The 21,209-nt window shown below is 35.1% G+C and overlaps 3 protein-coding genes across 3 annotated transcripts; 2 read left to right on the forward strand and 1 right to left on the reverse strand.

Annotated features, from left to right (window-relative positions):
• Positions 1–1,863: 1,863 nt before the first annotated feature.
• Positions 1,864–5,577, forward strand: DSM5745_07694 (PH domain protein; the record flags this gene model as incomplete). The annotated part of the gene is made up of 4 exons (XM_026749710.1): positions 1,864–1,879; positions 1,952–2,275; positions 2,326–2,486; positions 2,539–5,577. 4 exons carry the CDS (start codon positions 1,864–1,866, stop codon positions 5,575–5,577), a joined length of 3,540 nt encoding a protein of 1,179 aa, XP_026601742.1.
• A 1,265-nt stretch (positions 5,578–6,842) lies between these two features.
• DSM5745_07695 (C2H2-type zinc finger protein) lies at positions 6,843–8,626 on the reverse strand (the record flags this gene model as incomplete). The annotated part of the gene is made up of 2 exons (XM_026749711.1): positions 6,843–8,494; positions 8,551–8,626. 2 exons carry the CDS (start codon positions 8,624–8,626, stop codon positions 6,843–6,845), a joined length of 1,728 nt encoding a protein of 575 aa, XP_026601743.1.
• A 323-nt stretch (positions 8,627–8,949) lies between these two features.
• On the forward strand, positions 8,950–9,661 carry DSM5745_07696 (DNA-directed RNA polymerase core subunit RPO26; the record flags this gene model as incomplete). The annotated part of the gene is made up of 4 exons (XM_026749712.1): positions 8,950–8,987; positions 9,086–9,370; positions 9,430–9,549; positions 9,628–9,661. The coding sequence occupies 4 exons, from the start codon at positions 8,950–8,952 to the stop codon at positions 9,659–9,661; spliced, it is 477 nt and encodes a 158-aa protein (XP_026601744.1).
• Between the last annotated feature and the right edge of the window lie 11,548 nt (positions 9,662–21,209).

Below are 21,209 nucleotides of genomic sequence, written 5' to 3' on the forward strand. Positions count from 1 at the left end.
GAAGCTGTTTCATACCATGAGTACGGAGTAGCTTCGTACTTATGGAGCGCTGGCCGCGGTTCCACAAAATTAGCGAGGATGGCGCATTTCAGACATCCGAAATCGCACCGCCACGAATGCGATTCGCTGAAAAACACCCTGGAGTCTGGGATTCTGGAGAAAGACGATCATTCCCAGCAGGATGGTCGAGTCGGCCCGCTCGCTTGCCGCTGAGCTCATTGGGCTGTTAAGGAAGCGATCGCTGCTGGGATACGCGTCGTCGTCTGACAACTGGTCACTGTCCTGTCAATTACTCATCATGACAGAAGAAGAAAGGAGACCAAGTGCTGATTATTACCCCGAGTACCCCTATGAATTTCTCCTGAATCATCAGGGGCTCAGGGTGACATCTCAGGCAGTCAAATTGTAGAAAACGAACTATTCGCTTTAAAGACAATAATGGGCTCAATATCGGAACGGAGCCCCCAGATTGACCACTCGGATGACTGCGGCCTTTGATCATGGAGTCTTGGTCTGAATCAACGGCGACCGGCCATAGCTAGACAAGCTTGGCAAAGCCAGATTTGTCAAACTGTCTCGGCTCTCGCTCTCGTGGAAAACCGAGGAAGACTTACAATGTTTTGAAGCCTTGAAAGGAATGGAGTTGATAGGGCCGGCGAATCTAAGAAACTAAGACATGCAGGCTGTGTTACTATATTTGGGCGCGGGGAACAGGCCGTGGGCCGTTTTTTGTAACTCTGTTGTACTATAGAGCACGTCCTCGTAGTTCTACAGAATATGACCTTGCCGACATAGCTCTAGAGTCTAGAATAGATCTTAGAGACCGTCAGCGGCTTTTGCAATTGAAATGAGATTCAAAAGGAGTCTGGTCGAGGCGAAGATGCAGGATAGCTGCAATGCCTGCGTCGCACCGTGGCATGGATGTCTGCCCTATCAAAAGGGCTCCGGACACATAGAAAAAGAAACCCTTTCAGGCGTCCTATCTGGGATCGGTGTGAGCTGCAGCGAGCCTTTAAATCGTGCCTGTCCCTGTAGGTCTAGAGCCAAAGGTAGACTGGTTGACGCAACAGATGTCTGGTTCAGCCGGCTGATGACGCAGCCATCCAGCTGTGTGCACCCACTGTATTCCCTGTCGACATGTTCCTGTCTGAGGTTTTCAGCTCCTCAACTATCTCGTTGTCTCGATTCTCAAGCATTGATCAACTCGGTCGCTACAATCACTGGATAACAGACTGTCCTCGCAAGGTAAGTACAAGTGTGGACCTCAGGGAGGCAACGGTGACAGACCCACGCCCATCATCTGCGACCTCCACCGGGAACTCCGTTGCAGACAAAGTCTCAAAGGTCTTACTCCGTGCTCACCTCGTTTTCTTTCTGGCTCTTGCTTGCGTCTTGTGTCACTCTCACGGCTCGCTTCTACATCATCCGCTCGCTGTCTTCCTTTTCTCTTCCCTCTCTTCTTCCATTGCTTGGACACCCCCGCCATCTCCCAGCGTTTAAACTATCGTGTTAGCGTCCGACTGACTCGGTCAGGCGCTGACGAGTTCCTCGGCCTTGCGCCATCAATTAAGAACCACTTCATCTTGGGCCTCGTCCAGCTTCACTTTTTCCCGTGCCGCTCGCTTTCTCACTCGCTTTCTGCTGCGTCCTCGCCCCATGGAATAATTCGTCCAACCCAAGCCTTGGCGGGTCTTCTGCTGTCTTGACACTGTCGCTATCTCCGTGCGGAGGAGCCGGAGCCAAAGCCAAACACTTTCCCCTCTCCTCCCGCCTCTTCACCTTCGTCCGTTCGTTTTGTCCTCTTTAAAACCCTTCTTAGAAGCTGGTCTTCCCGTCATCGTGTGAAAACCAGCAGTCGCAATCATGGGTCGCTCTCGTGGTGAGTCTATCTGCTGATATCGGGTTACATCTACATCGGACGAAGTATGGCTGACGCCCCTTGCGTTTCTAGTGCTGTCATTTCTATCCTCTCTTGGAGGATCGTCCCGTAAAACAAGTCCCGAAAGAGGTGACCGAACGGCTTCAGCATACGGTCCTTCGTCAAGATTCGAGACGCCTTCCCCAGACACACCTTCTCCGCACGATGGCCCCTCATCAAAAGCTGAACGGCGCGCGTCGCGGCCGGGCTCAACAGTCTTTTCACACAATCCGCCATTCATGCAGCTCGCAGAGGACACTCCTGCTGAATTGCAGCGTATATTTTCCTATATGAATAGCCATGCAAACAAATTATACTACGAGGGCTACTTCCTGAAACTGAACGACCTGGATACCAGTACGTTTTCGCTCATTGGCTGCAGGGACTCGGATTAACTTTTGTTCTAGATGGTCGACCATGTGCTGACCGACAATGGGTGGAATGCTATGCACAACTTGTCGGGACAGTCTTATCCCTATGGGACGCCGCCGCGCTGGACGCGGCAGGCGATGCGGCGGCCGAAGTTCCTGCAACTTTCATTAATCTCGCGGATGCGTCGATTAAATCGGTAAGTTCTTTTTGAAGCCTTCCCGTCGATGGCGCCTTCTAATGATCCCCAGATCGAAAATCTCCCTACGCAAAACCAGGCCGGCGCACAGTCTCTCCAGAATGTCTTGAGCGTCTGCTCCGCCGGTCAGAACCGATACCTCCTGCACTTCGACTCTTACGACTCTTTGATGCACTGGGCTGCAGCAATCCGCCTGGCGATGTACGAACACACGTGTCTCTACGAAGCGTACACCGGCTCCATCATTGCCGCGAAGGGCAGAGAACTGAACAATATCAGAGCCATTTTGGAGCGCAACCGATTCAAACATGAAGACTGGGCCCGAGTGCGATTTGGAGCTGGAACCCCTTGGAGGCGTTGCTGGTTTGTGATCACTCCGCCAGATGAGAAACAGCTGCAAAAGGCAAAGAAAACCATGAAGAAGAAATCAGCATATGACCGGGCCCCGAGGCTGGTAATCGGAAACATTAAGTTCTATGAAACGAAGAAGACGAAGAAGGTGAAGCCTATAGCGACAGTCACGGACGCCTATTGCGCATACGCCATCTATCCCCAATCCAAGGCCTTGATCGACCAGTCCACACTGATTAAGATTGAAGGGAACTTTGTCCTACATTCACAATCAGAGTCCAAAGTGGAGGGGTTCGTTTTCGTCATGCCGGAGGTCCATCCTGCCGTGAGCGGTTTCGAAATCATGCTTCAGTTTTTGATGCCGACTTTTGACACCTTCAATCTCTACGGGCGCCCAACTCGACTCATTGCTGCGGTAAACCACATCAAGAGCATCATGTTCGCATTTCCGGACCAAGAACGATATGACTATCTGGAAATCATGGATATCGTGAATCTACTGCGGACCTCTGGGTCGCAGAACTGGACTGAGGCTGAGTGGAGGAAGCAGCTCAAGGATGCAACCGCACGTCGAATGGCAGATGCCAATAGCCGAACAAGTAGCATCTCAAGCAGGCCTCGTTTCCGCGCCAGTCTCCCGAGCCGGTACAGCCAAGTCCCATCGGCGCCGTCTTCGCGCAAGGGACCTTTCCCAGAATACATGTCCACGTTTAACCAGTCAGTGGATGCTGTGGTGCAGCAGGTGCCCCCAGAGGATTCATTCACACCGGCGCCACACTCACGAAGCATGTCCGATACAGCGAGATTTGCTCCCAAACCCTTCCAGGGACCCGCAATGATGGAAGATTCTCCCGCGTCTTCCGCCCAAGACTTGACAGGAAGCCCTGCCGTTGGCAGCTCTCCTACCCGAAGCAGCTCCGAGGATGAACAGAATCCGTATTTTGAGCAAGGACCATATGTGAATCCCGCTCAGGTACAACAAGTGCCTCCGGGTGTTGCGCCGCCACCCACCCTGATCCACGACCCTATTGCAAGGCCTCCTACCAGACCCCAGCCCTCGGCGGACGCCCGAAGAGCCAACGTCCGCATGTCCGATTCAACCCTCGCGCAACTAGTTGCCGCCGGCGGCATGAACCTGGCCGATCGACCCTCTACATCAGCGAGCAGCAGTGACTACACCAATAGTAGCAGCCCCGTACCGCCGGGCTCGTCGCACGGGAATGCTGGCATTCCGACTTTTACCGCTAACCAACCAATTGAAACACAAGAACAGGGCCCGCCAGTGCCTGAACATAACTTCGGGGTTAGCGGTTCACTGCCAGCTCCTAAGGCAAACCGATTGAGCACTCAGACCATCACCATCGATATTGAAAAGGCCGTCAAGCGAAAGCCGCTCAGTCGGGCCCCATCGCAAGTAGTAAGCCCACAAGGCTCAATCGGCGAGCCAAGTTTCGATGATCTTCGTCATACTGTCGATGAGGATGCCATGAACCTAATTGGTATCGTCAGTCAACCCACTTATACTGCGGCATATTCTGTACCGAAAAAGTCAGCACCTCTGGAAGAAGAAAGTGTTTATGATGACGACGTTTCCACCGCGTCCCCAGACTATGCTAGCACAGGTGGGTCTTTATACAGCAAGGACTCTGTCAAGTCGATACCCAAGCGGATGGGAGTCAGAAAGACTGTGGGATCGGGCCCTGAACCGAAGGATGTGGTTATTGGCGACGCGCGCTACAGTAAGGAAAACAAGCCGGAACATAACCCTGACATCCCCGCGATTGACTTTGGTCCAACTTTGACCTACCTACCCACTACCAGCGGTCCGAACGCCACTGGCCGTCCGAATACATCGGACACGCTGAAAAAGTTTGGGCACCACAGGAGTGATTCTGAGGCTACAGAGAGGCAGCGATATTCCCTGCCTGCGCGTCAGAACGACCGCAACCAATCGAGGTCACCAAGTCGGGACGAATATCGACGCAGTGTTTTGTGGCAACCCGCTGCCCCTCGCCCCATAACTCCCGGCGGTGGTCTCACGCCAGAACAATTCGTGCAACAGCGGGCAGCTCCTAGCCCACCGGTCCATCCTCACCGTCGATCCCCTTCTACCTCGACGGCAACACCAACCCCTCGACCGGTGTCCGGTGACTGGGCGGCTCATACCAGGTCACAGTCACAAATGAGCATGGGCCGACCCAAATCGCGCGGCGCCAGCAGCATGTTTAATTTTACTGATGTCTCGCCACATCTTTCCGCCCGCGAGCAAGAGCATGTGGCTCGTATGACCGGCTCATCGTTCTTCAATCTATCCGGCGATAAACAAAAGACGCCACCTCCCGTCAACCCAATGGGCTTGGTTGGAGCAATTGATGCCCGAGAGCAAGAGAAGAGGTTGATGAAAGAAGGCATGTCAAACCAGATGGTGCAACATGCGATTGCGCAGCGTCAGCACCAGTGGCAACAACAGCCGCAGCAGACGCAGCAGACGCAGCAGATGGCGCCAGCAACTCCTGCTCATTCATATGGTGTTCAAGCCGGATCCAGTGACTCTTATAACATGCCTACGGCAAGCCGTACATGGGATGCTCTGAATCAACCATATCGCCCCGAGGAACCTCGGCGTCAGTCTTGGTTCAGCCAGTTCCCCTCGCAGCCTCAGCAGTCGAGTCCCGCCATGTACCAGACAAATCAACACAATCCGCAGACCCAATTTGGGACAAACGCGACATACTATTGAGATTTCTACCAACCATTACCCATCTTTCTTTCGAGCGTTCTGATTCCTATATTTACATTGCATTCGCTGTTTATTTTCTTTCCAAGCTTATGATTCGGCCGTGACATATCACATTCTACTTCTTTCACGTTCCCTTTTTTGGCCCTTTGCACACGAAATCCTGCATTTTAGACCTAGATTTCAATTACCCTCTTTCAGTCACTCTTGTCTTTTCTCTTTTGCCATCACCGCAGCCTCGACTATGAGCTGCAAGCATCAGTCGGCGCTGGGGTACTTTTCCAGATTGAACATTCATGTCCAGCATTACTCGCACATTTCATTGTGGGCAGGAAAAGGTGTTTTCGGTCTCAACCGAGGATTATATATCTGTTTGTTACTTCTATATTCGAATTCTCTCAGTACATTAATGGCACTTCTCATACTCGTCGCATGACTGTTCTCCAATGCCATACTGACGTACTTCAATAGCATTCTCACTATTTCAGTGCTTGTCATGTATATTTTGGCTTATTTTGGCGTAGAATCCTGCTCCAGAGCAGTGGAATTTGTGGTTACCCCTCACGAGTTATCAACAAGGCCTTCTGCGCTGTGCATACGCCAGCCATTGGTTCGGGACGCGAGGCAATTCCCTACCGTAGGGAATTGTAGGTTGGATGGGTGATGATCCTTCGGGTTGAGACAAAGAAAGCCTGCGTGAGTGCACTCTTCGTTGTCTTCCGCAAAGCCGAAGATTAACCCCGCCAGTCTTCCCAATAAGCTCTTGCCATTGGCGCATTACTCGCAATCAACGCATGCAGTACCAAGTTTATTCTTGGTTGGTGAGAGCCAAGCATGGTGGCATCTTTGACATCGGCTTGGCCTGGACAACGCTGGGTCCGCCCCAGAGGAGGGAGGTGCTTGGTTAGGGCCACGTAGGTTAATGATAAATGCGGACGCATGCATGCATGATAGGATGGCTTTACTATAAATTCTGAGTATATTAACGTGGATGTATGTACATTGCAGTCGGATCTGGAATGAGGAGTCCGGCCTAGATAGACCTCTTCTAAGTTCTAGCCCTAACTTGGATCTCGGTGCCAGTCTAGACCGCCAGAACGAACCACCAATACACCAACCCATTACATTTGCATTCGCATTTAAATCCATCAGTTGATTCATCTTAAATAATTATTAAAAACATCTAATCTACTTTTCCTATGCAAATCATACAGCACGCACATTGGAGTATATGGACCGAAAACAGAAAGAATGTAAGGAAACGCCCGCTAAGAGTTTACCATCCCGAAGTCCAGGAACGGATCGATCATCATGTCGTCATTATTGGGATTGGGTATCTGTGTCTTCGAAGCAGAAATAGACTCCTGCATCATGATATCTGAGTCGAAGAATCCTGGTGCAGATTGAGGAAGCATCGAATACTCAGTGTCGCTAAGAACATACGATCCAATGCTGGGATCAGGGAGCTGGTGTTGGTGTTGAACGTGGCCTGCAGTCTCAGTTGGTACACGGCCATACAGGTCCGAGCCCTGGTGATACGAGAGGTCCTCGTTGTCGAACTCAAGACCGTAGATCCCAAAGACGTCGGCTGGAACAGGTTCGGAGCCGTCGCCGAGGAGCGCTCGTTGAAGGAAAAGATCTCGAATGTCGTCTTCTGCGTAGTTGTGTTTACTGCCCATATGGACCCAGAGATCATAATTGCGATGGAAGCGGTGCGGGCACGCTTCGACAAAACAAGCAATCTGGCGACCGGTTTCGTCGGCGTAGCCTTCACCAGTTAGGGCAGCGAGCGCGGTGGGGTTGTTGTTTGAGGACGACGGCTTTTTTGTCTGGCCGAGTTTCTGACGACGTTCAGCTTTGGAATTTTGGAAGCCCATGTGGGCTGTGCGAATGTGTTCTTCGAGGGCTAGTTTGCTGCCGTATCGTTTTCCGCAGCCGTCGGCGCTGGCCCACCCGGTGACTCGTTTGGAGGTGGAGAGATCTGTTTCGCCGCAGACAAAGCGCTTCTCGCCGTCGTGTACAGTTCGAATGTGCACAGTCAGGTTTCCCTTTTTCGTGAAGCTACGGTCGCAGCCTGGGACGGTGCAAGGGAAGATTCGGCGGTCATCGAGACTGACGTTGCCGTGGGCTACTTCGAGATGGCGGCGGAGCTCTCGTGCTGTCGAGCAGGTGACAGAGCAGTGGGGACATTGGGGAGGATGTGCGGTGCGGATATGAGCCTGTAGTAGAGAGTATGTTGGGAAAGTAGCAGGGGGGATCATGGATCCATCCTCTACACGCTGGGAGCACTCCGAACAGCTGAACCGCTTTTCCGTGTGGACTCGGCTTTCATGAGCCCGGAGATGACCCGCCGACTCAAATGCCATCAAGCATTTCTCTCCAGTTTGCTGGTCAACATGCTGGCACTGGAACGGCTTTTGTTTCAGATGAACGGACAGGACATGTTTCTGTAGAGTGGAGTGCTTGCGAAAAGTCTCATTGCAGGGCGGATACTCGGTGCAACGAAATTTGTCTTGGCCGTCATGGGCAGCTAAATGTCGACGCAATCGAGAGCCAGTCACGAAGCTCTTCCCACAGCCCGGGCGGTCACAGACATAGTCTCGGATTCCGGTATGGGCGCTTTTGACATGGTGGTTCAAGTGCGAAACGCGTAGGAAGGTCTTGTCGCATCCCTCATAGGTGCAGCTGAATAACCTTTCGTTGTTGTGCGAGCGTAGATGCTCCTGGAGGCGGGCGGGTCGATTGAACGCTTTGGTGCAACCTTCGAATGGGCAGCGGTGGGTTTTCAACTCCGACGGATACCTCACGGAGGTTGAAGCTGTTGAGAAGGGTGTGGCTGGTGTGTCGTGAAGACTGCTTGTGACGCTGGCATCATCGGGAGAATAGTCATCGTCGGAATGTGGTTCCTCGTAAATTGGATCTGATGGATGTTGATGAGCAACTGAGATACTACTTGATAGACTCCGACTAGCTTACCGGTCTCATCGGCCGCTTGTTTCTGGAGCCGTTTAGGGCTAGGATAGTCCCCGGACGACGACCTTTTTCGTCCCATGCTCAAGAAGCACACAGCAAAGTGTGCTATAAAGTTCGGGACATGTATGAAGTGTCAAAGCGGAATAAATGATGGACACAGATGGACGATCTCAGATAAAATGCTGGAGAAATTCAAAATTTTGCCAGAAAAGTGGAAAGGGCGGTGAGAGCTCTATACCCAATCGGGCTAGCGGCATCAGGAACTTTTCCGCCGCCTTTTTTTGATGTCGCGACAGCTTTGAACGAATCTTCATAGAAAGCGCCTTTGCGTCTCGGCTGTCCCTCGCTTCTCTCCTTTCTGAGCATCAGTCATTTAAGCTCCACCAAACCCAAACCGACACAATGTCCGACTATGGCGGCGACCACGAAGCTGAAGAAACGTAAGAACAGAGCTTTCCTCTCAACATGGCGAACCGCGGAGCCCGCATTGTTCTTATTGAATTGCTTGAGAATGTGGTATCCTGACTCTGCATCACAGTTATGACTACGAGCCCGACCAGGCCTACGATGAGATTGAGCCCGATGACTTTCTCAACCCCGAAGACGTCGAAGGCGAAGAAGGCGCGGAGGGTTACGAGGATGGCTACGGCGCTGTGAATGGAGACCGTGTGGTTGTTTCCGGCGACCCGAACGCAGGATACTCAGGGAAAGTGGTTGAGCAGCAACGGGCGAAGAAGATCCCCAACGACCAGCGCACGACGACCCCATACATGACCAAATATGAGAAGGCCCGTGTTCTGGGTACACGAGCGCTGCAGATTAGGTTCGTTGCGCAGTTGCAAGCATCAATTCGGCAAAGCGCTCCCACTGACACCCCACTAGTTTGAATGCGCCAGTACTCGTGGATCTTGAGGGAGAGACGGATCCTTTGCAGATCGCGATGAAGGAGCTTGCGCAGAAGAAGATCCCACTCATTGTGAGGAGATACCTTCCGGACGGAACGTAAGTCAAGCCTTCACTTCTGCTGCTATCCTATCCTGTTTGGATTGGCTTGGTTCTGATATTGACTCATTGATAAAGATATGAAGACTGGACATGCGAAGAGCTTCTATAATTTAATGATGAGCTTGTACTTTATACCGGGCTTTGCTTCTTGTTATCGATATTTGTTTGATCTTTCCTTCCGCATAGCGTTTGGAGTTTAGGAGTAGGACATGGGCGACGGTCAATCAGCCGAGTCCTACAAAGGGAAAATAAACAAAAAACACGCAATTGTTGGTGACTGTTCAGAAGAAAAAAATTTGAAAGAAAGTTTGTCGTTGAGATCTGGTTGCTATCTCCTTAGAGAGTATAAAAATTTGAATGACGAAGCTGCGTACGCAGCTCCCCAGGGAAAGCAAGGGACCCTGACCATATGGGGTATATCCGGGTCCGCCTAACCTACTACGGACTATCTGGGCATCCTCGTATGCAGTCTAACCGCAAGTGCGAAGCTGAAATATGTCTCCGGCTATATTCAGCAATCAGCATCGATCGTAGTTCATGCATGGTTCGCTCGCCATCTGAGGTATCACAGAGCCGAGTCCAATGGTTGCTCACAGCCAAATACTACTCTCTGGGAATATGACAGCTCATTAACGGATCGAATGAGTTAAGCTTCTGATTGCGCAGAGCAGAAACATGAACCAGGGGTACCACGCTTGGAGAGGTTCACCGAACCTCCAAGCAAGGCTTAGAAATAGATTAATAAGCCATCTTAGCAAGGCTTAGAATTTTTACTTTAAATTTTTAAACCTTGGTACTACTTAGTATTATAAAATATTAAATTTTTAAGCCTTAGTCCTAATATTAATACCTTATTTATATTTAAATTTTATATATATTCTTTATTTAACTTATTTTAAGATAACTAACTTTAAATACTAAAATTAAATTACCTGTATCCTTAATAATATACCTATTATTAAGGTAATATAATAATACTTAATATATTTAATATATATATTAAAACTATGTGTAAAACTAAAAATTATATAAAAAAATAATACCTTTTAAGCTAAATTTTAATATATTTAATATTAAAAATCCTCCCCCTAAGCCTAAGCCTAAACTAAAAATTAATATTATTAAGCTAGACTTTAATAAGATTCTGCTTTTTATAGGCTTATTATATAAGAAAGTTTAGGAGTTTAACCTTATAATATTTAGTAATAATAAATTTAAAATTATTATTAATAAGGTTTAAAAGTATTTATTAATATTTTTATACCCTATTATAAAAAATTTAAAAAGCCTTATAAATCTAAAAATTCTTTATTTTATTTATTACCTAAATTTAATTACTAAGGCCCTAATTACAAGTTATTTTAATAATATAACTATATAAGTAATATTATAAGTATATATAGTTTTAATATAATATACATGCTTAATATATGCTTTATAAATATAGTTTTATAAGTTAGGTTTAGGCTAAGTAAAGCTTTAAAATATGCTACTATTAACTTAATTTAATAATAAATAAAAATATAGTAAGGTTTAGTATTATATATATATATATACCAGGCTAAAGTATTATCTATAAATTAATTAAGCTTTTTTTAATTTTTTTAGTTTTAAAGGTACTAGCATCCCATATTTTAATTATAATTAGGTTAATTTTTACTTTTTTTAATACCTTTGGGTATATTAAAAAACCTAATATTAAAACCTTAGGCCCATGGATATTTTAAAAAAAAAGACTAAGTAGTTTTACCTTAGGTTTTTTTATAACTAGTAAATAAAAAGTAAAAAAAAAAATAACTAAAGTGCACTATATACCTATAAAAGGTATTTTACATGTAAACTTAAAGTTTTAGCACTATTTAAGTATAATAAGGTATATATTTTTTATTATTCTTATATTTATTTTATATATACTAATTATTAGTATAAGCTAAGTTTATTAAATACCTAAAAAACTTTAATTTTAAGACCTGGCATATAGCCTAATTACTTAAAAGTTTTACTTATATTATTAATAAGCTATACCTATAGTATCTTTTTAAGATAAAACATAGAGCTGTAACACCTTTAAATAAATATATTTTTATTATTATAAATATTATATAGGTTACTTATTATGGTAAGTTATTTCTACCTTTTTATTATTATTTACTAATTTTTTTTATAAATTAAGCTTATATAAAGCATGGCTTTACTAAGCTTGCATATATAAAGTATAATACCTAGTTTAATTTATTTATACTAAAAATATATAAATAATATTTATATATACTATTAATAACCCGTGGCTATTATATATATTTACCTTTACCCCTGTATTTTATGCCCTAGGATATTACTAATTAATATATTAAAGCACTTTAAAAGCATAATATCCTTACCCTTATTATAAGTATATACCTACTTTGTTTATGCTGTGCATATACCAGGCATTTACTTATAATATAATTATATAAAGCAGTTTTTAGTTTCCCCTAATTAAATTAATATTTAAAAATAATTTAGGTTTTTTATTTTCCGTACCTTACATAAAAGCTTAAATATTAAAAATAAGCTTATAAGCTTAATTTAAAAAAAGCGCCTTTTATAATATAAAAAGGGCATAAATATTACTAGTGTTTTTTATAAATTTAAATTTAATAAAAAGCGGCCACATGGGCAATAAATTTAAAAGGTTTTTTTTTTTAAAAAAAATTATAAATATTATATTATTTTATGCTATATAAATGCATAAGTAAATACTTTTTAATAAGTATAGTTTATTTAGGTAAATCTTTTCTTTAAAATAATCCAAGGCAAGACTAATATTTTTAGTATTATAAAATAAAATAAAAAATATTAATATAAGTTACCCTAGTGCTTTACTTATACTAGGCATATATTAATTTTATAAGTATTTAAATATATATATATGCCTTTATTAACCTTAAAACCTAAAAGGTATATTACACTATATTTTATAAGATTTTTAAAATACTTGCCTAGGTTAGTTAATAAAATATATACTTTACTTATATTTATAAAATTAAGCATGGGATTTATATAATTATTATTAATATATATATAAAGCAGGGTCCAGGGCTTAGTAATTACTTATTTAAAATTAATTTATTAATAAGCTAGAATAAGTATTTTTTATATTTATTAGTTTTTTACTAGGTTCACGTGAAATAAAACTTTCGCAAGAAGTTTAAAGATTATTTTGCTAAGTAGGCTATTTATAAGTTATAAAATTTTTTTTTAGGAAGAAATTACTTAATAAGGTAAAGAGTATTAAAAATTTTTGGCCTAATAATAAGTTAAAATAATAATTAAACCATAAAATTTATAAGCCTTAAATTTTTAGTGTATTATATCCTGGCTAGTTTAAAATAAATTATAAATAATAACAGCTTGTAAGTAAGTATATAAATATTAATAAAAGTTTTTATTTTATAAATAATAATACTACTAGTTAAAAGCTTTTTTTACTTAATAAAATTTTATAATTTATACTTTTTTTATATATGCTTAGTACAAGGCTAATATATACCTAGTTTTTAAAAGGTAACTAAGGAGCTTTTTGCCCGGCTTAAATATTAAGAATAAATAGGTATAGGCTTTTAGTAGTGGTTAAAAAACCTAGTACCTTAATAAACTAAAAATATAAGGTAATAAGTAGCTTGGAATTAAAAGTTAGCTATAAACTAGTAAAAAAATCTAAAAATTTTATATAACCCTTATAATTTTTTTAACTTGGTTTATATTATGCCGCCCCTAGCTAATAACTTTAATAAAATAGTATTTATAATAAGTGCTAATACTTTTACTTTACATATGCATGGCATAAGGTCTATATTTATTATATTTAATATTTTTTTATTTATAGCTAAAGGTATACCTGGCCCTAGCTAGCTATTACCCTTACTAAATATTAAATAACATGCATGTTAAGAATTTATAGGTACTATATTTAGTAAGGCCTTAGAAGCTTAATAGCATGCTAAAAAATTATAGTAAGATAATAATAAAAAGGTAGTAAAACTAGTGTTTTTACTTAAATAAAAAAGGCAAAGGGATTTAGATAAGGCACTAGCAAAGGCAAGATTAGAAATAAATAATTAATTTTTTTAAAATACCTTTTTTAATATAAAATTAAATTATAAAAATTAAAAAATATAAAGTTATATAAACTAATTTATTATAAAAAATTAATTATTAATATTTTATAATTAGATTTATATTTTTTAAAATAAAATATTTAAAATTATAATNTATTTTTATAATAAAAAGCTAATTTATAAAATATTATTTATTTAAATTTAATTAAATTATAATTTAAGTTTATAAAATACTTAAAAATTAATTTTTTAAATAAAAATTAATATTTATTTATTAAAGTTTTTTATAAAATATTTTATTATTTTTTAATTTTTTTTATATTTTAATTTTTATATATAAGTATTAAATAATTAAATTTAATAATTTATATAAAATTATTATTTTAAGTTTATATATTATAATTTATTTAATTTTTATTAATAAAAGTTATTTTATAATTAAAATTAATATTATACCTATAAATACTAAGCCCCTAATAAAATAAAAAAAACTTAATAAAATAAAAATTATAGTAATATTAACTTGCTATATATTAATAATAATATTATTATTTTAATAATATATATAAGGCTAATACCCTAGTAAAAAAATAATTAATTAAAAGTTAATTTTTATATATTTTAGGCCTTAAAATTTAATATTAATTTTTTATTAAATAGTTTTTTAATACTTTATTTTATATTTAGTTAGCTTATTTAAGGTTTTTATAATTTTAATTTTTTTAATTATTAATTATATATAAAATATGTATTATATTACTAGTATTTATATTTTATTTTTAAATAAAATTATTTTAATTATTTTAAAAAGGGACCCTTTAATACTTAATAATTTTTAATTTTAGCTTGTAGTAATATTTTAACTAGCTTAATATTTTAAAATTAAATTTTAAAAAAGTACTTAAAAATATAAATTAAATTAATAATAAATTTTAGGAGCTTTAACTATAATAAAATTAGTATATAAAAGTAACTAAATTTAATATATTAATAAATTAAAAGGTATAAATAAAAAATATTAAATTCTTTTTTAAAAATACCTTAAAAATAAATTAATATAATTTTAAAAAGTTTAATAACTAATTTACTAAATATTATAATTAAATTAAAGTTAACTTATTAAAAAAAGGACCAAGATTTTAGGAATTTTATTAATTATTTTATTATTTTAAAATAATATTTTTTAAAAAATAATAAAAAAATATAAATATAATATTATTTTAATAAGCTTTTACCTTTACTATAAAATAAAATTTATAACCTTAATAATATAAAACTTTTAAATATTAAAAATATTTAATTTAATTTATTTTATGTGGCAACCTTTGGAGCCACATCCCGGCACACAGGGTTCTACCATGTGTTACTATTTTTATAGCTACTTTGCCCGCTCTGCGGGACTTAGTAAAATACAAGACTTTTTAAATATATATAGCGCTTATATTTACTACTATAAATAGTAGCATGTCCTTGCGGACAGGGTCTTAATTTTTTTTCTTATATTAAACTTGGGTAACTAGTTCACCCTATTAAATATTATTAAGATATATCTCCGGTTTTTACTATTATTAAGTAACTTAACTTTAACACTTATTTTTAAATTTAACTACCATTTACCCTTGCTAAAATCTAACTACTCTTTACCCTTGTTAAGCGCTATAATCCTATAACATATAAACTTTTAATTTATAAATATAAAACTATAAATACCTTTTCTTTGCCTTTTATTACCTTTTATAAATCCCTTTTTTTTGCTGTATTACACTCCCTTTTTTCCCTACTAGCTATATTTAATTAACCGCTTTTTTTATAAAGTAACTAAGCCATACTACAACACGCGCCTGCTAAAAGTAACATGTAATTATATAGTTTATATTATAGTATTTAATCACGTGGTTTATTTTACGGCTATAAAGGTAGTAAAATAAGGTAGTTTAAAAAATAGAACCTAAGACCTTTAAACTACCTATAATACTAAAGCTTAAAAATAAAAAAAAAAGCGCTATTATATATATAACCAAGCTAATTAAGTTTGCTACCTAGCTAAAAAAATTTATTAAGATAGGTTATAAATAAGCCAAGAACATAATAATAAAAATATAAAAAAAAATTAATTTTTTAATAGGTTTTGCGGCCTTACTAAAATAAGTTATAAAAAATAATACTTAAAAATAGCAAGCCCTGCCTTTACCTTTTTTATTAAATTAAGTAATTAAAAATACTAAAATATTTAATGCGGCGGTAAAATTTTTTATAAAAAAATCTAAATAAATTTTATATAATTTTTATTTTACCTAGCAAGCAGCTAACCTCCTATTTACTTTACTAATAAAAAATACTAAAGCTATTTTAGCTATTTTAAAGGTAATAATAGTGCTAGTAATTATTAAATAAATAGCTATTAAATTAAATATATTATTAATTTTTAAATTATTATACACATTCTTACTACCTTTACTAGCTTTACCTAGTTTAAAATAATATTATATTTTACTAAAAGGCCCTATACCTTTACTAATACAAAGTTATTTCTTATTTACCCTTTTACCCTTTTTAAGTACAAGCTTACTAGCAAAACAACAAGCAAGACTAAGGGAGTTAAATAAAGTTTATTTAAAATAATTAAACTATAACTCTAACTAACCCCTTAACCTACCTTATAAATAAGAATAATTAAATTATAACTTTAACTAACCCGTTAACCTACCATATAAATAAAAAAAACTAGGATTTTTAAAACCACAAGCTAAATAATAAATTAAAAGTCCACTTTTTAAAACACTAAATAATATTTTTTATTATTTTTAATTAATTAGCCTATTTATAAGGTTTTAATTAAACTTTATACTACTAGTATAGTTCCGCTACCCTTTATTTTAATCCAGGCCTTATTTATTATCTAAGTTTTATTTACCCTTTTAATAACCTGCAGGTCCTTTTACAAAAACAAACCTATTATTAAAATCTTATCTAAAAGAATACATTGCAAAGAAAAGGGAAGCAAAAATAAATAAAAATAAAAAACTAGTAAAACTAGGTAAACAGCCTAAAAATAATTAATAGCTAGCTACTAAAAATATAATGTTTATAAATATATAAACTCTTGCTTTATAAAAATTAATTAATAATATAATTAATTATATATTAAAGGTGGTTTTACCCTATCCCGCTAAATAAAAAACCAAGCAGTAACATAAATAAAAGCTAAAAAATAAAAAAGCTTATTAAAAAAAGCAAGCTAGGCTAAATTAACTATAGCAAGAGAAACAGGAGGCACAAAAGTAATATATTTAAAAAAAATACTAAGAAAGACCAAGAGGCAACCTAAATAATAATAGTGACTTATTACTAAATAATAATAATTAGCATAATAATAGCAACAGGTATGATAAAAATTTTAATAAATATAAGGGTAAATAATACTACTTAAAAAATAGAGACCGGCAACCCTAGGATCCTAGATAAAGGGCTGCTAATATAGGATTCTTTTTTTTAAATATACTAGTTAAATATAGCTTTAGGAACGTGGTAAATAAGAATAAATTTATATATTATTAATTAGTACACTTATTTATAAAATATTTTTAAGTAATAATAAAAATAAGGTTTATATAGTAACTAGCACGCAATATTAAAACATGTTTTAAAAAAAAAGTATTAGCCTGGTATAATAATAAACTAACTAATATAATATATTATAGTTTAGTTTATTTAAGAAATATATTAAACTAGTATATAATATTAAAAACTAGGTTTTAAATACTATTTAGCCAAGCTCGCGAGAGGCTTAATATAATATATTATACTTTAAATAATATGTGTAACCATGTGTTAGTCATGTAATATATTAATATAATATTATTACTTTTAAAGTAATATAAAAAGGGTATTATAAACTTTTTAATAATCTTACGCGCTTAAAAAGGTTTAAATACTTTATTATAAGTAATAATAAATAAACCACAAGAGGGGGCTATAGTAAAGTAATTTATAAAAATCCTAAAATAAAAGTAAATAAATTAATTTAACTAATTTTTAAGATATTTAATTACTAGTGCTCCCCCTAAAATAATAGTATTAATATAATATAAAATAACCTTATTACCTTAAGATTTTAATTTAATTTATAGCCCTTTTAAATAATTTAAATAATATTTTATAAAGTATTAGTATAGCTAACCACCCCAAGGGTATTTATTATATTACCCATAATATAGCTAACCCTGGGCGCCCTAAATAGCCTAATCCTTTTAATCTACCTTATCCCTAAATACCCAGGTATAGCTATTTAATAACTAATAACAGGCCCTGTAAAACATGCAAGAATATAATAACTTATAAAAACTTTTATAATATTAATAACTAAAATAAAAAAAATAAAAATAACATGTTTACATTAAGCCATGGCCCCCTATAAATATAAACACGTAGCCATAAAAAGGGCAAGGCTACATGGCTAATTAAAACCAGGGCGGCTGTTAACCGCCTTAGTAAAAATATAACTAATAATATTAAAAAGTATATTATAATAAAAAAGGTATAGTATTAGATAAGTTTCTAGAAAAATACCATAAGTATATATAAAATAAAGTATACACTAATACTAAATTCTTGTTATATAAAGCATATTATGGCGCGCTATAAAATAATAACATGGCTTATAAAAAGGCACCTTTTAAGCAGGCGTACTATAGCTACGTAGTATAAAATAATTAAGTATATTATAATAATATAAAGTAAAGCTGTAAAGTTATTTATAAAAATTAAATATATTATAATAATATAGAACAAGATAGCAAAGTTATTTATAATATAAAGTAGTATTATAGCTACCAGGGCAAAGTATATTATAATCCCGCACTAATTCTAGTATAACTAACAAGCTACTAGGGTAAAGTATATTATAATAATCCCGCACTAGCACCAACATAGTTAATAAATATTATAAACTACTAGCATTATTTTACAGGGATGCCCTTAAATAATATACTTTATAAATATTTTTCTAAATATAAAAATGCTTTGCTAAAAAAAAAATAAGTAAAAAAATATAGTATTACCTATAATTTAATTTATTATATTACTAGCTATTAAAACTAACCCAGGGATATATTTTTATTTATAAAAATATATAATAGTAAGAGCCTATGTTAAATAGCACATAATAATAATATACCTTAATTTAAAATATACTTTAATTATTATAAATTATAAGTTTTTAAAAAAGTATATATTAAAAGTAAAAATCTAATATTACACGCTAGTATTTATTAAAAAAATTAAAAATAAATTTACTAGTACTAAATTTATAACGCTTTTAATGCGCTTTTTAGCAAAGTATAATAAAAAAAAAGTATATATAAAGGTAAGTATAAAAGCGTATTTAATAAATAGTTTAGTAATAAACATATTATTAGGCGTAAACATGCTAAATAAATATAGCTTTATATTAAACTTTATAAAATATAAGGCTAAAATTAAGGGCTATTTAAATATGGTATTATAGCTTGTAATTACCTTAAAACTAAATAAAATAAAAGTGCCAAAGGCATTATTTATAAATAAAAAAATAGTAATCCCGGCAAACTTATAAGTGGCTATTAAAATTTATTAAAAAGTAAATCTTTTAAAAAATAGGGATATAATATTTAAACTAGTTTAATAAAAAAAGCTATGCTTATTTACTTAGGTATTTTAAGGTTTATATAATAAAGTTTAGGCGGTAAATTAAAACACATGGCTAATAATAGTATTTTAGCATATTTATTTAGGTAACCTTTATAAAATTAAAAATTTAAAGGCATACTATGCTTACACAGCAAATACTAATATTAAAAATATAAAAAAATAAATAAAGATGGCTAACCTTGTAGTAGTGTGTTTTTTAAACTAGGAATTTTTAAGATTTAAGCTAAAAAAAGGGAATACTATAATGCTATAAAATAGCATTATTATTTATAATAATAAAAAAATAGCATATCTCCTAGAAAAAGTGGTAATATATTTTTTAAAAGTATAAATAAATATTAAAATAATAAAAGTCCTTAAAAAATACTAAATAAAGATTTATATAAAGCTAGGATAGCATAAAAATATAAAACACTTTTTTAAAAAGTACCTATTATTTAAGCTAGATAAAAAAAAAGTAAATAAAGTATTTAACAAGCTTTATACGCAGGGCTGTCTTGCCTAGGCTAATATATATACTTTATTAGGCTATTTAGTCTTTATGGTTAAAAAGGTAATTAATAAAGTAAATATAAACTAAAACTAGGATTATAAAGTAAAGTTAGCTATAAATATACTAGGTTTACATGCACTACTAAAAAATAATATTAAATAATAAGTTATAATTAATTTTAGGAAAATAAATAAAAAAGTAATTTTAAATATTTATTTAATCCTAATACAGGCTAATATTATTATTACTATAGCAGGCTATAAATTTATTAGCATAGCTAATAAAAAAAGCATGTTTTACTAATAGCTTATTTACCTAAATAATTACTAGCATACCGGTGTGGTAAGCTACTAGGGTTAAAAAATATTTAAGGTATATATAATAAAATTTTTAAACTTAATAGCGCATGTATAATAAAATATTAATAATTTATTTTATACTTTACGCGCTTTTTTAAAAGTGTATATAAATAATTTTATAATATTCTTAAAAATCCTTAGGCTATACCTTATGTATTTACATAAGTTTTTCGCGCGTTGTATAAAGTTATATATTATATTAAATTTAAAAAAAAATATTTTTAAGGTTTTTAATTATATAGCTACTAGGTTAAAAAGTCTTATTATTTGGCCTAACCGCGATAAAAAATAAGTTAAAAGCTATATTAAAGTTAAAGTTTTCTAAAACACTGGCAAACCTTAACATGTATATTAAGCTTATTAATTAATTTTTTTAGTATATTTTAAATTATGCAGCAAAAGTTTAGCTATTATAAAATTAAAAAATACTTTTAGTTAAAAAGGGACTATAGCAAGGAGTTACTAGATTAAACTTTATATACTAAATAATAATTAAAAAACTAAATACTTGCAAACTTAAAATATTTAAAACTATTTAATCCTATTTTAAAAATTATATTACACTTGCCTACTATAATCAAGACTATATTATATTTTTTAATATAAATATATTTAAGTAAAAAGGTTTTAGTACTATATTATTTTACACTATATATAATAACCTAATTATTATAAAAAAAATTATTTAGTACCTTAGGATGCCGCTTAACCGCTATTTTTAAAAATAATATAGTTAATACTTTTTTTTAGTAAATTATTATTAAAGGCTAAGAAGTAATACTACCTTATAAAGCTTAAAATTACAGGCGTGATTTAGGTGCTATGCAAGGTGCGCTATATTATAAAATTTAGCTAAAAAGGTATAATTTATATAAACTATTTCTTAGCTATAAATATACTGCGTAGCATGTTACTAAGCACTATAAGTAATAATTAACTAAATTTAAAACTAGTAAAAGTATCCTAATACTACAGGTAAATAGCCAGCCTTAAAATTTATTATAAGCTAGGCAAGTT

This window comes from Aspergillus mulundensis, assembly GCF_003369625.1.
Source record: "Aspergillus mulundensis strain DSM 5745 chromosome Unknown scaffold_8, whole genome shotgun sequence".
NCBI classification, from domain to species: Eukaryota; Fungi; Ascomycota; class Eurotiomycetes; order Eurotiales; family Aspergillaceae; genus Aspergillus; species Aspergillus mulundensis.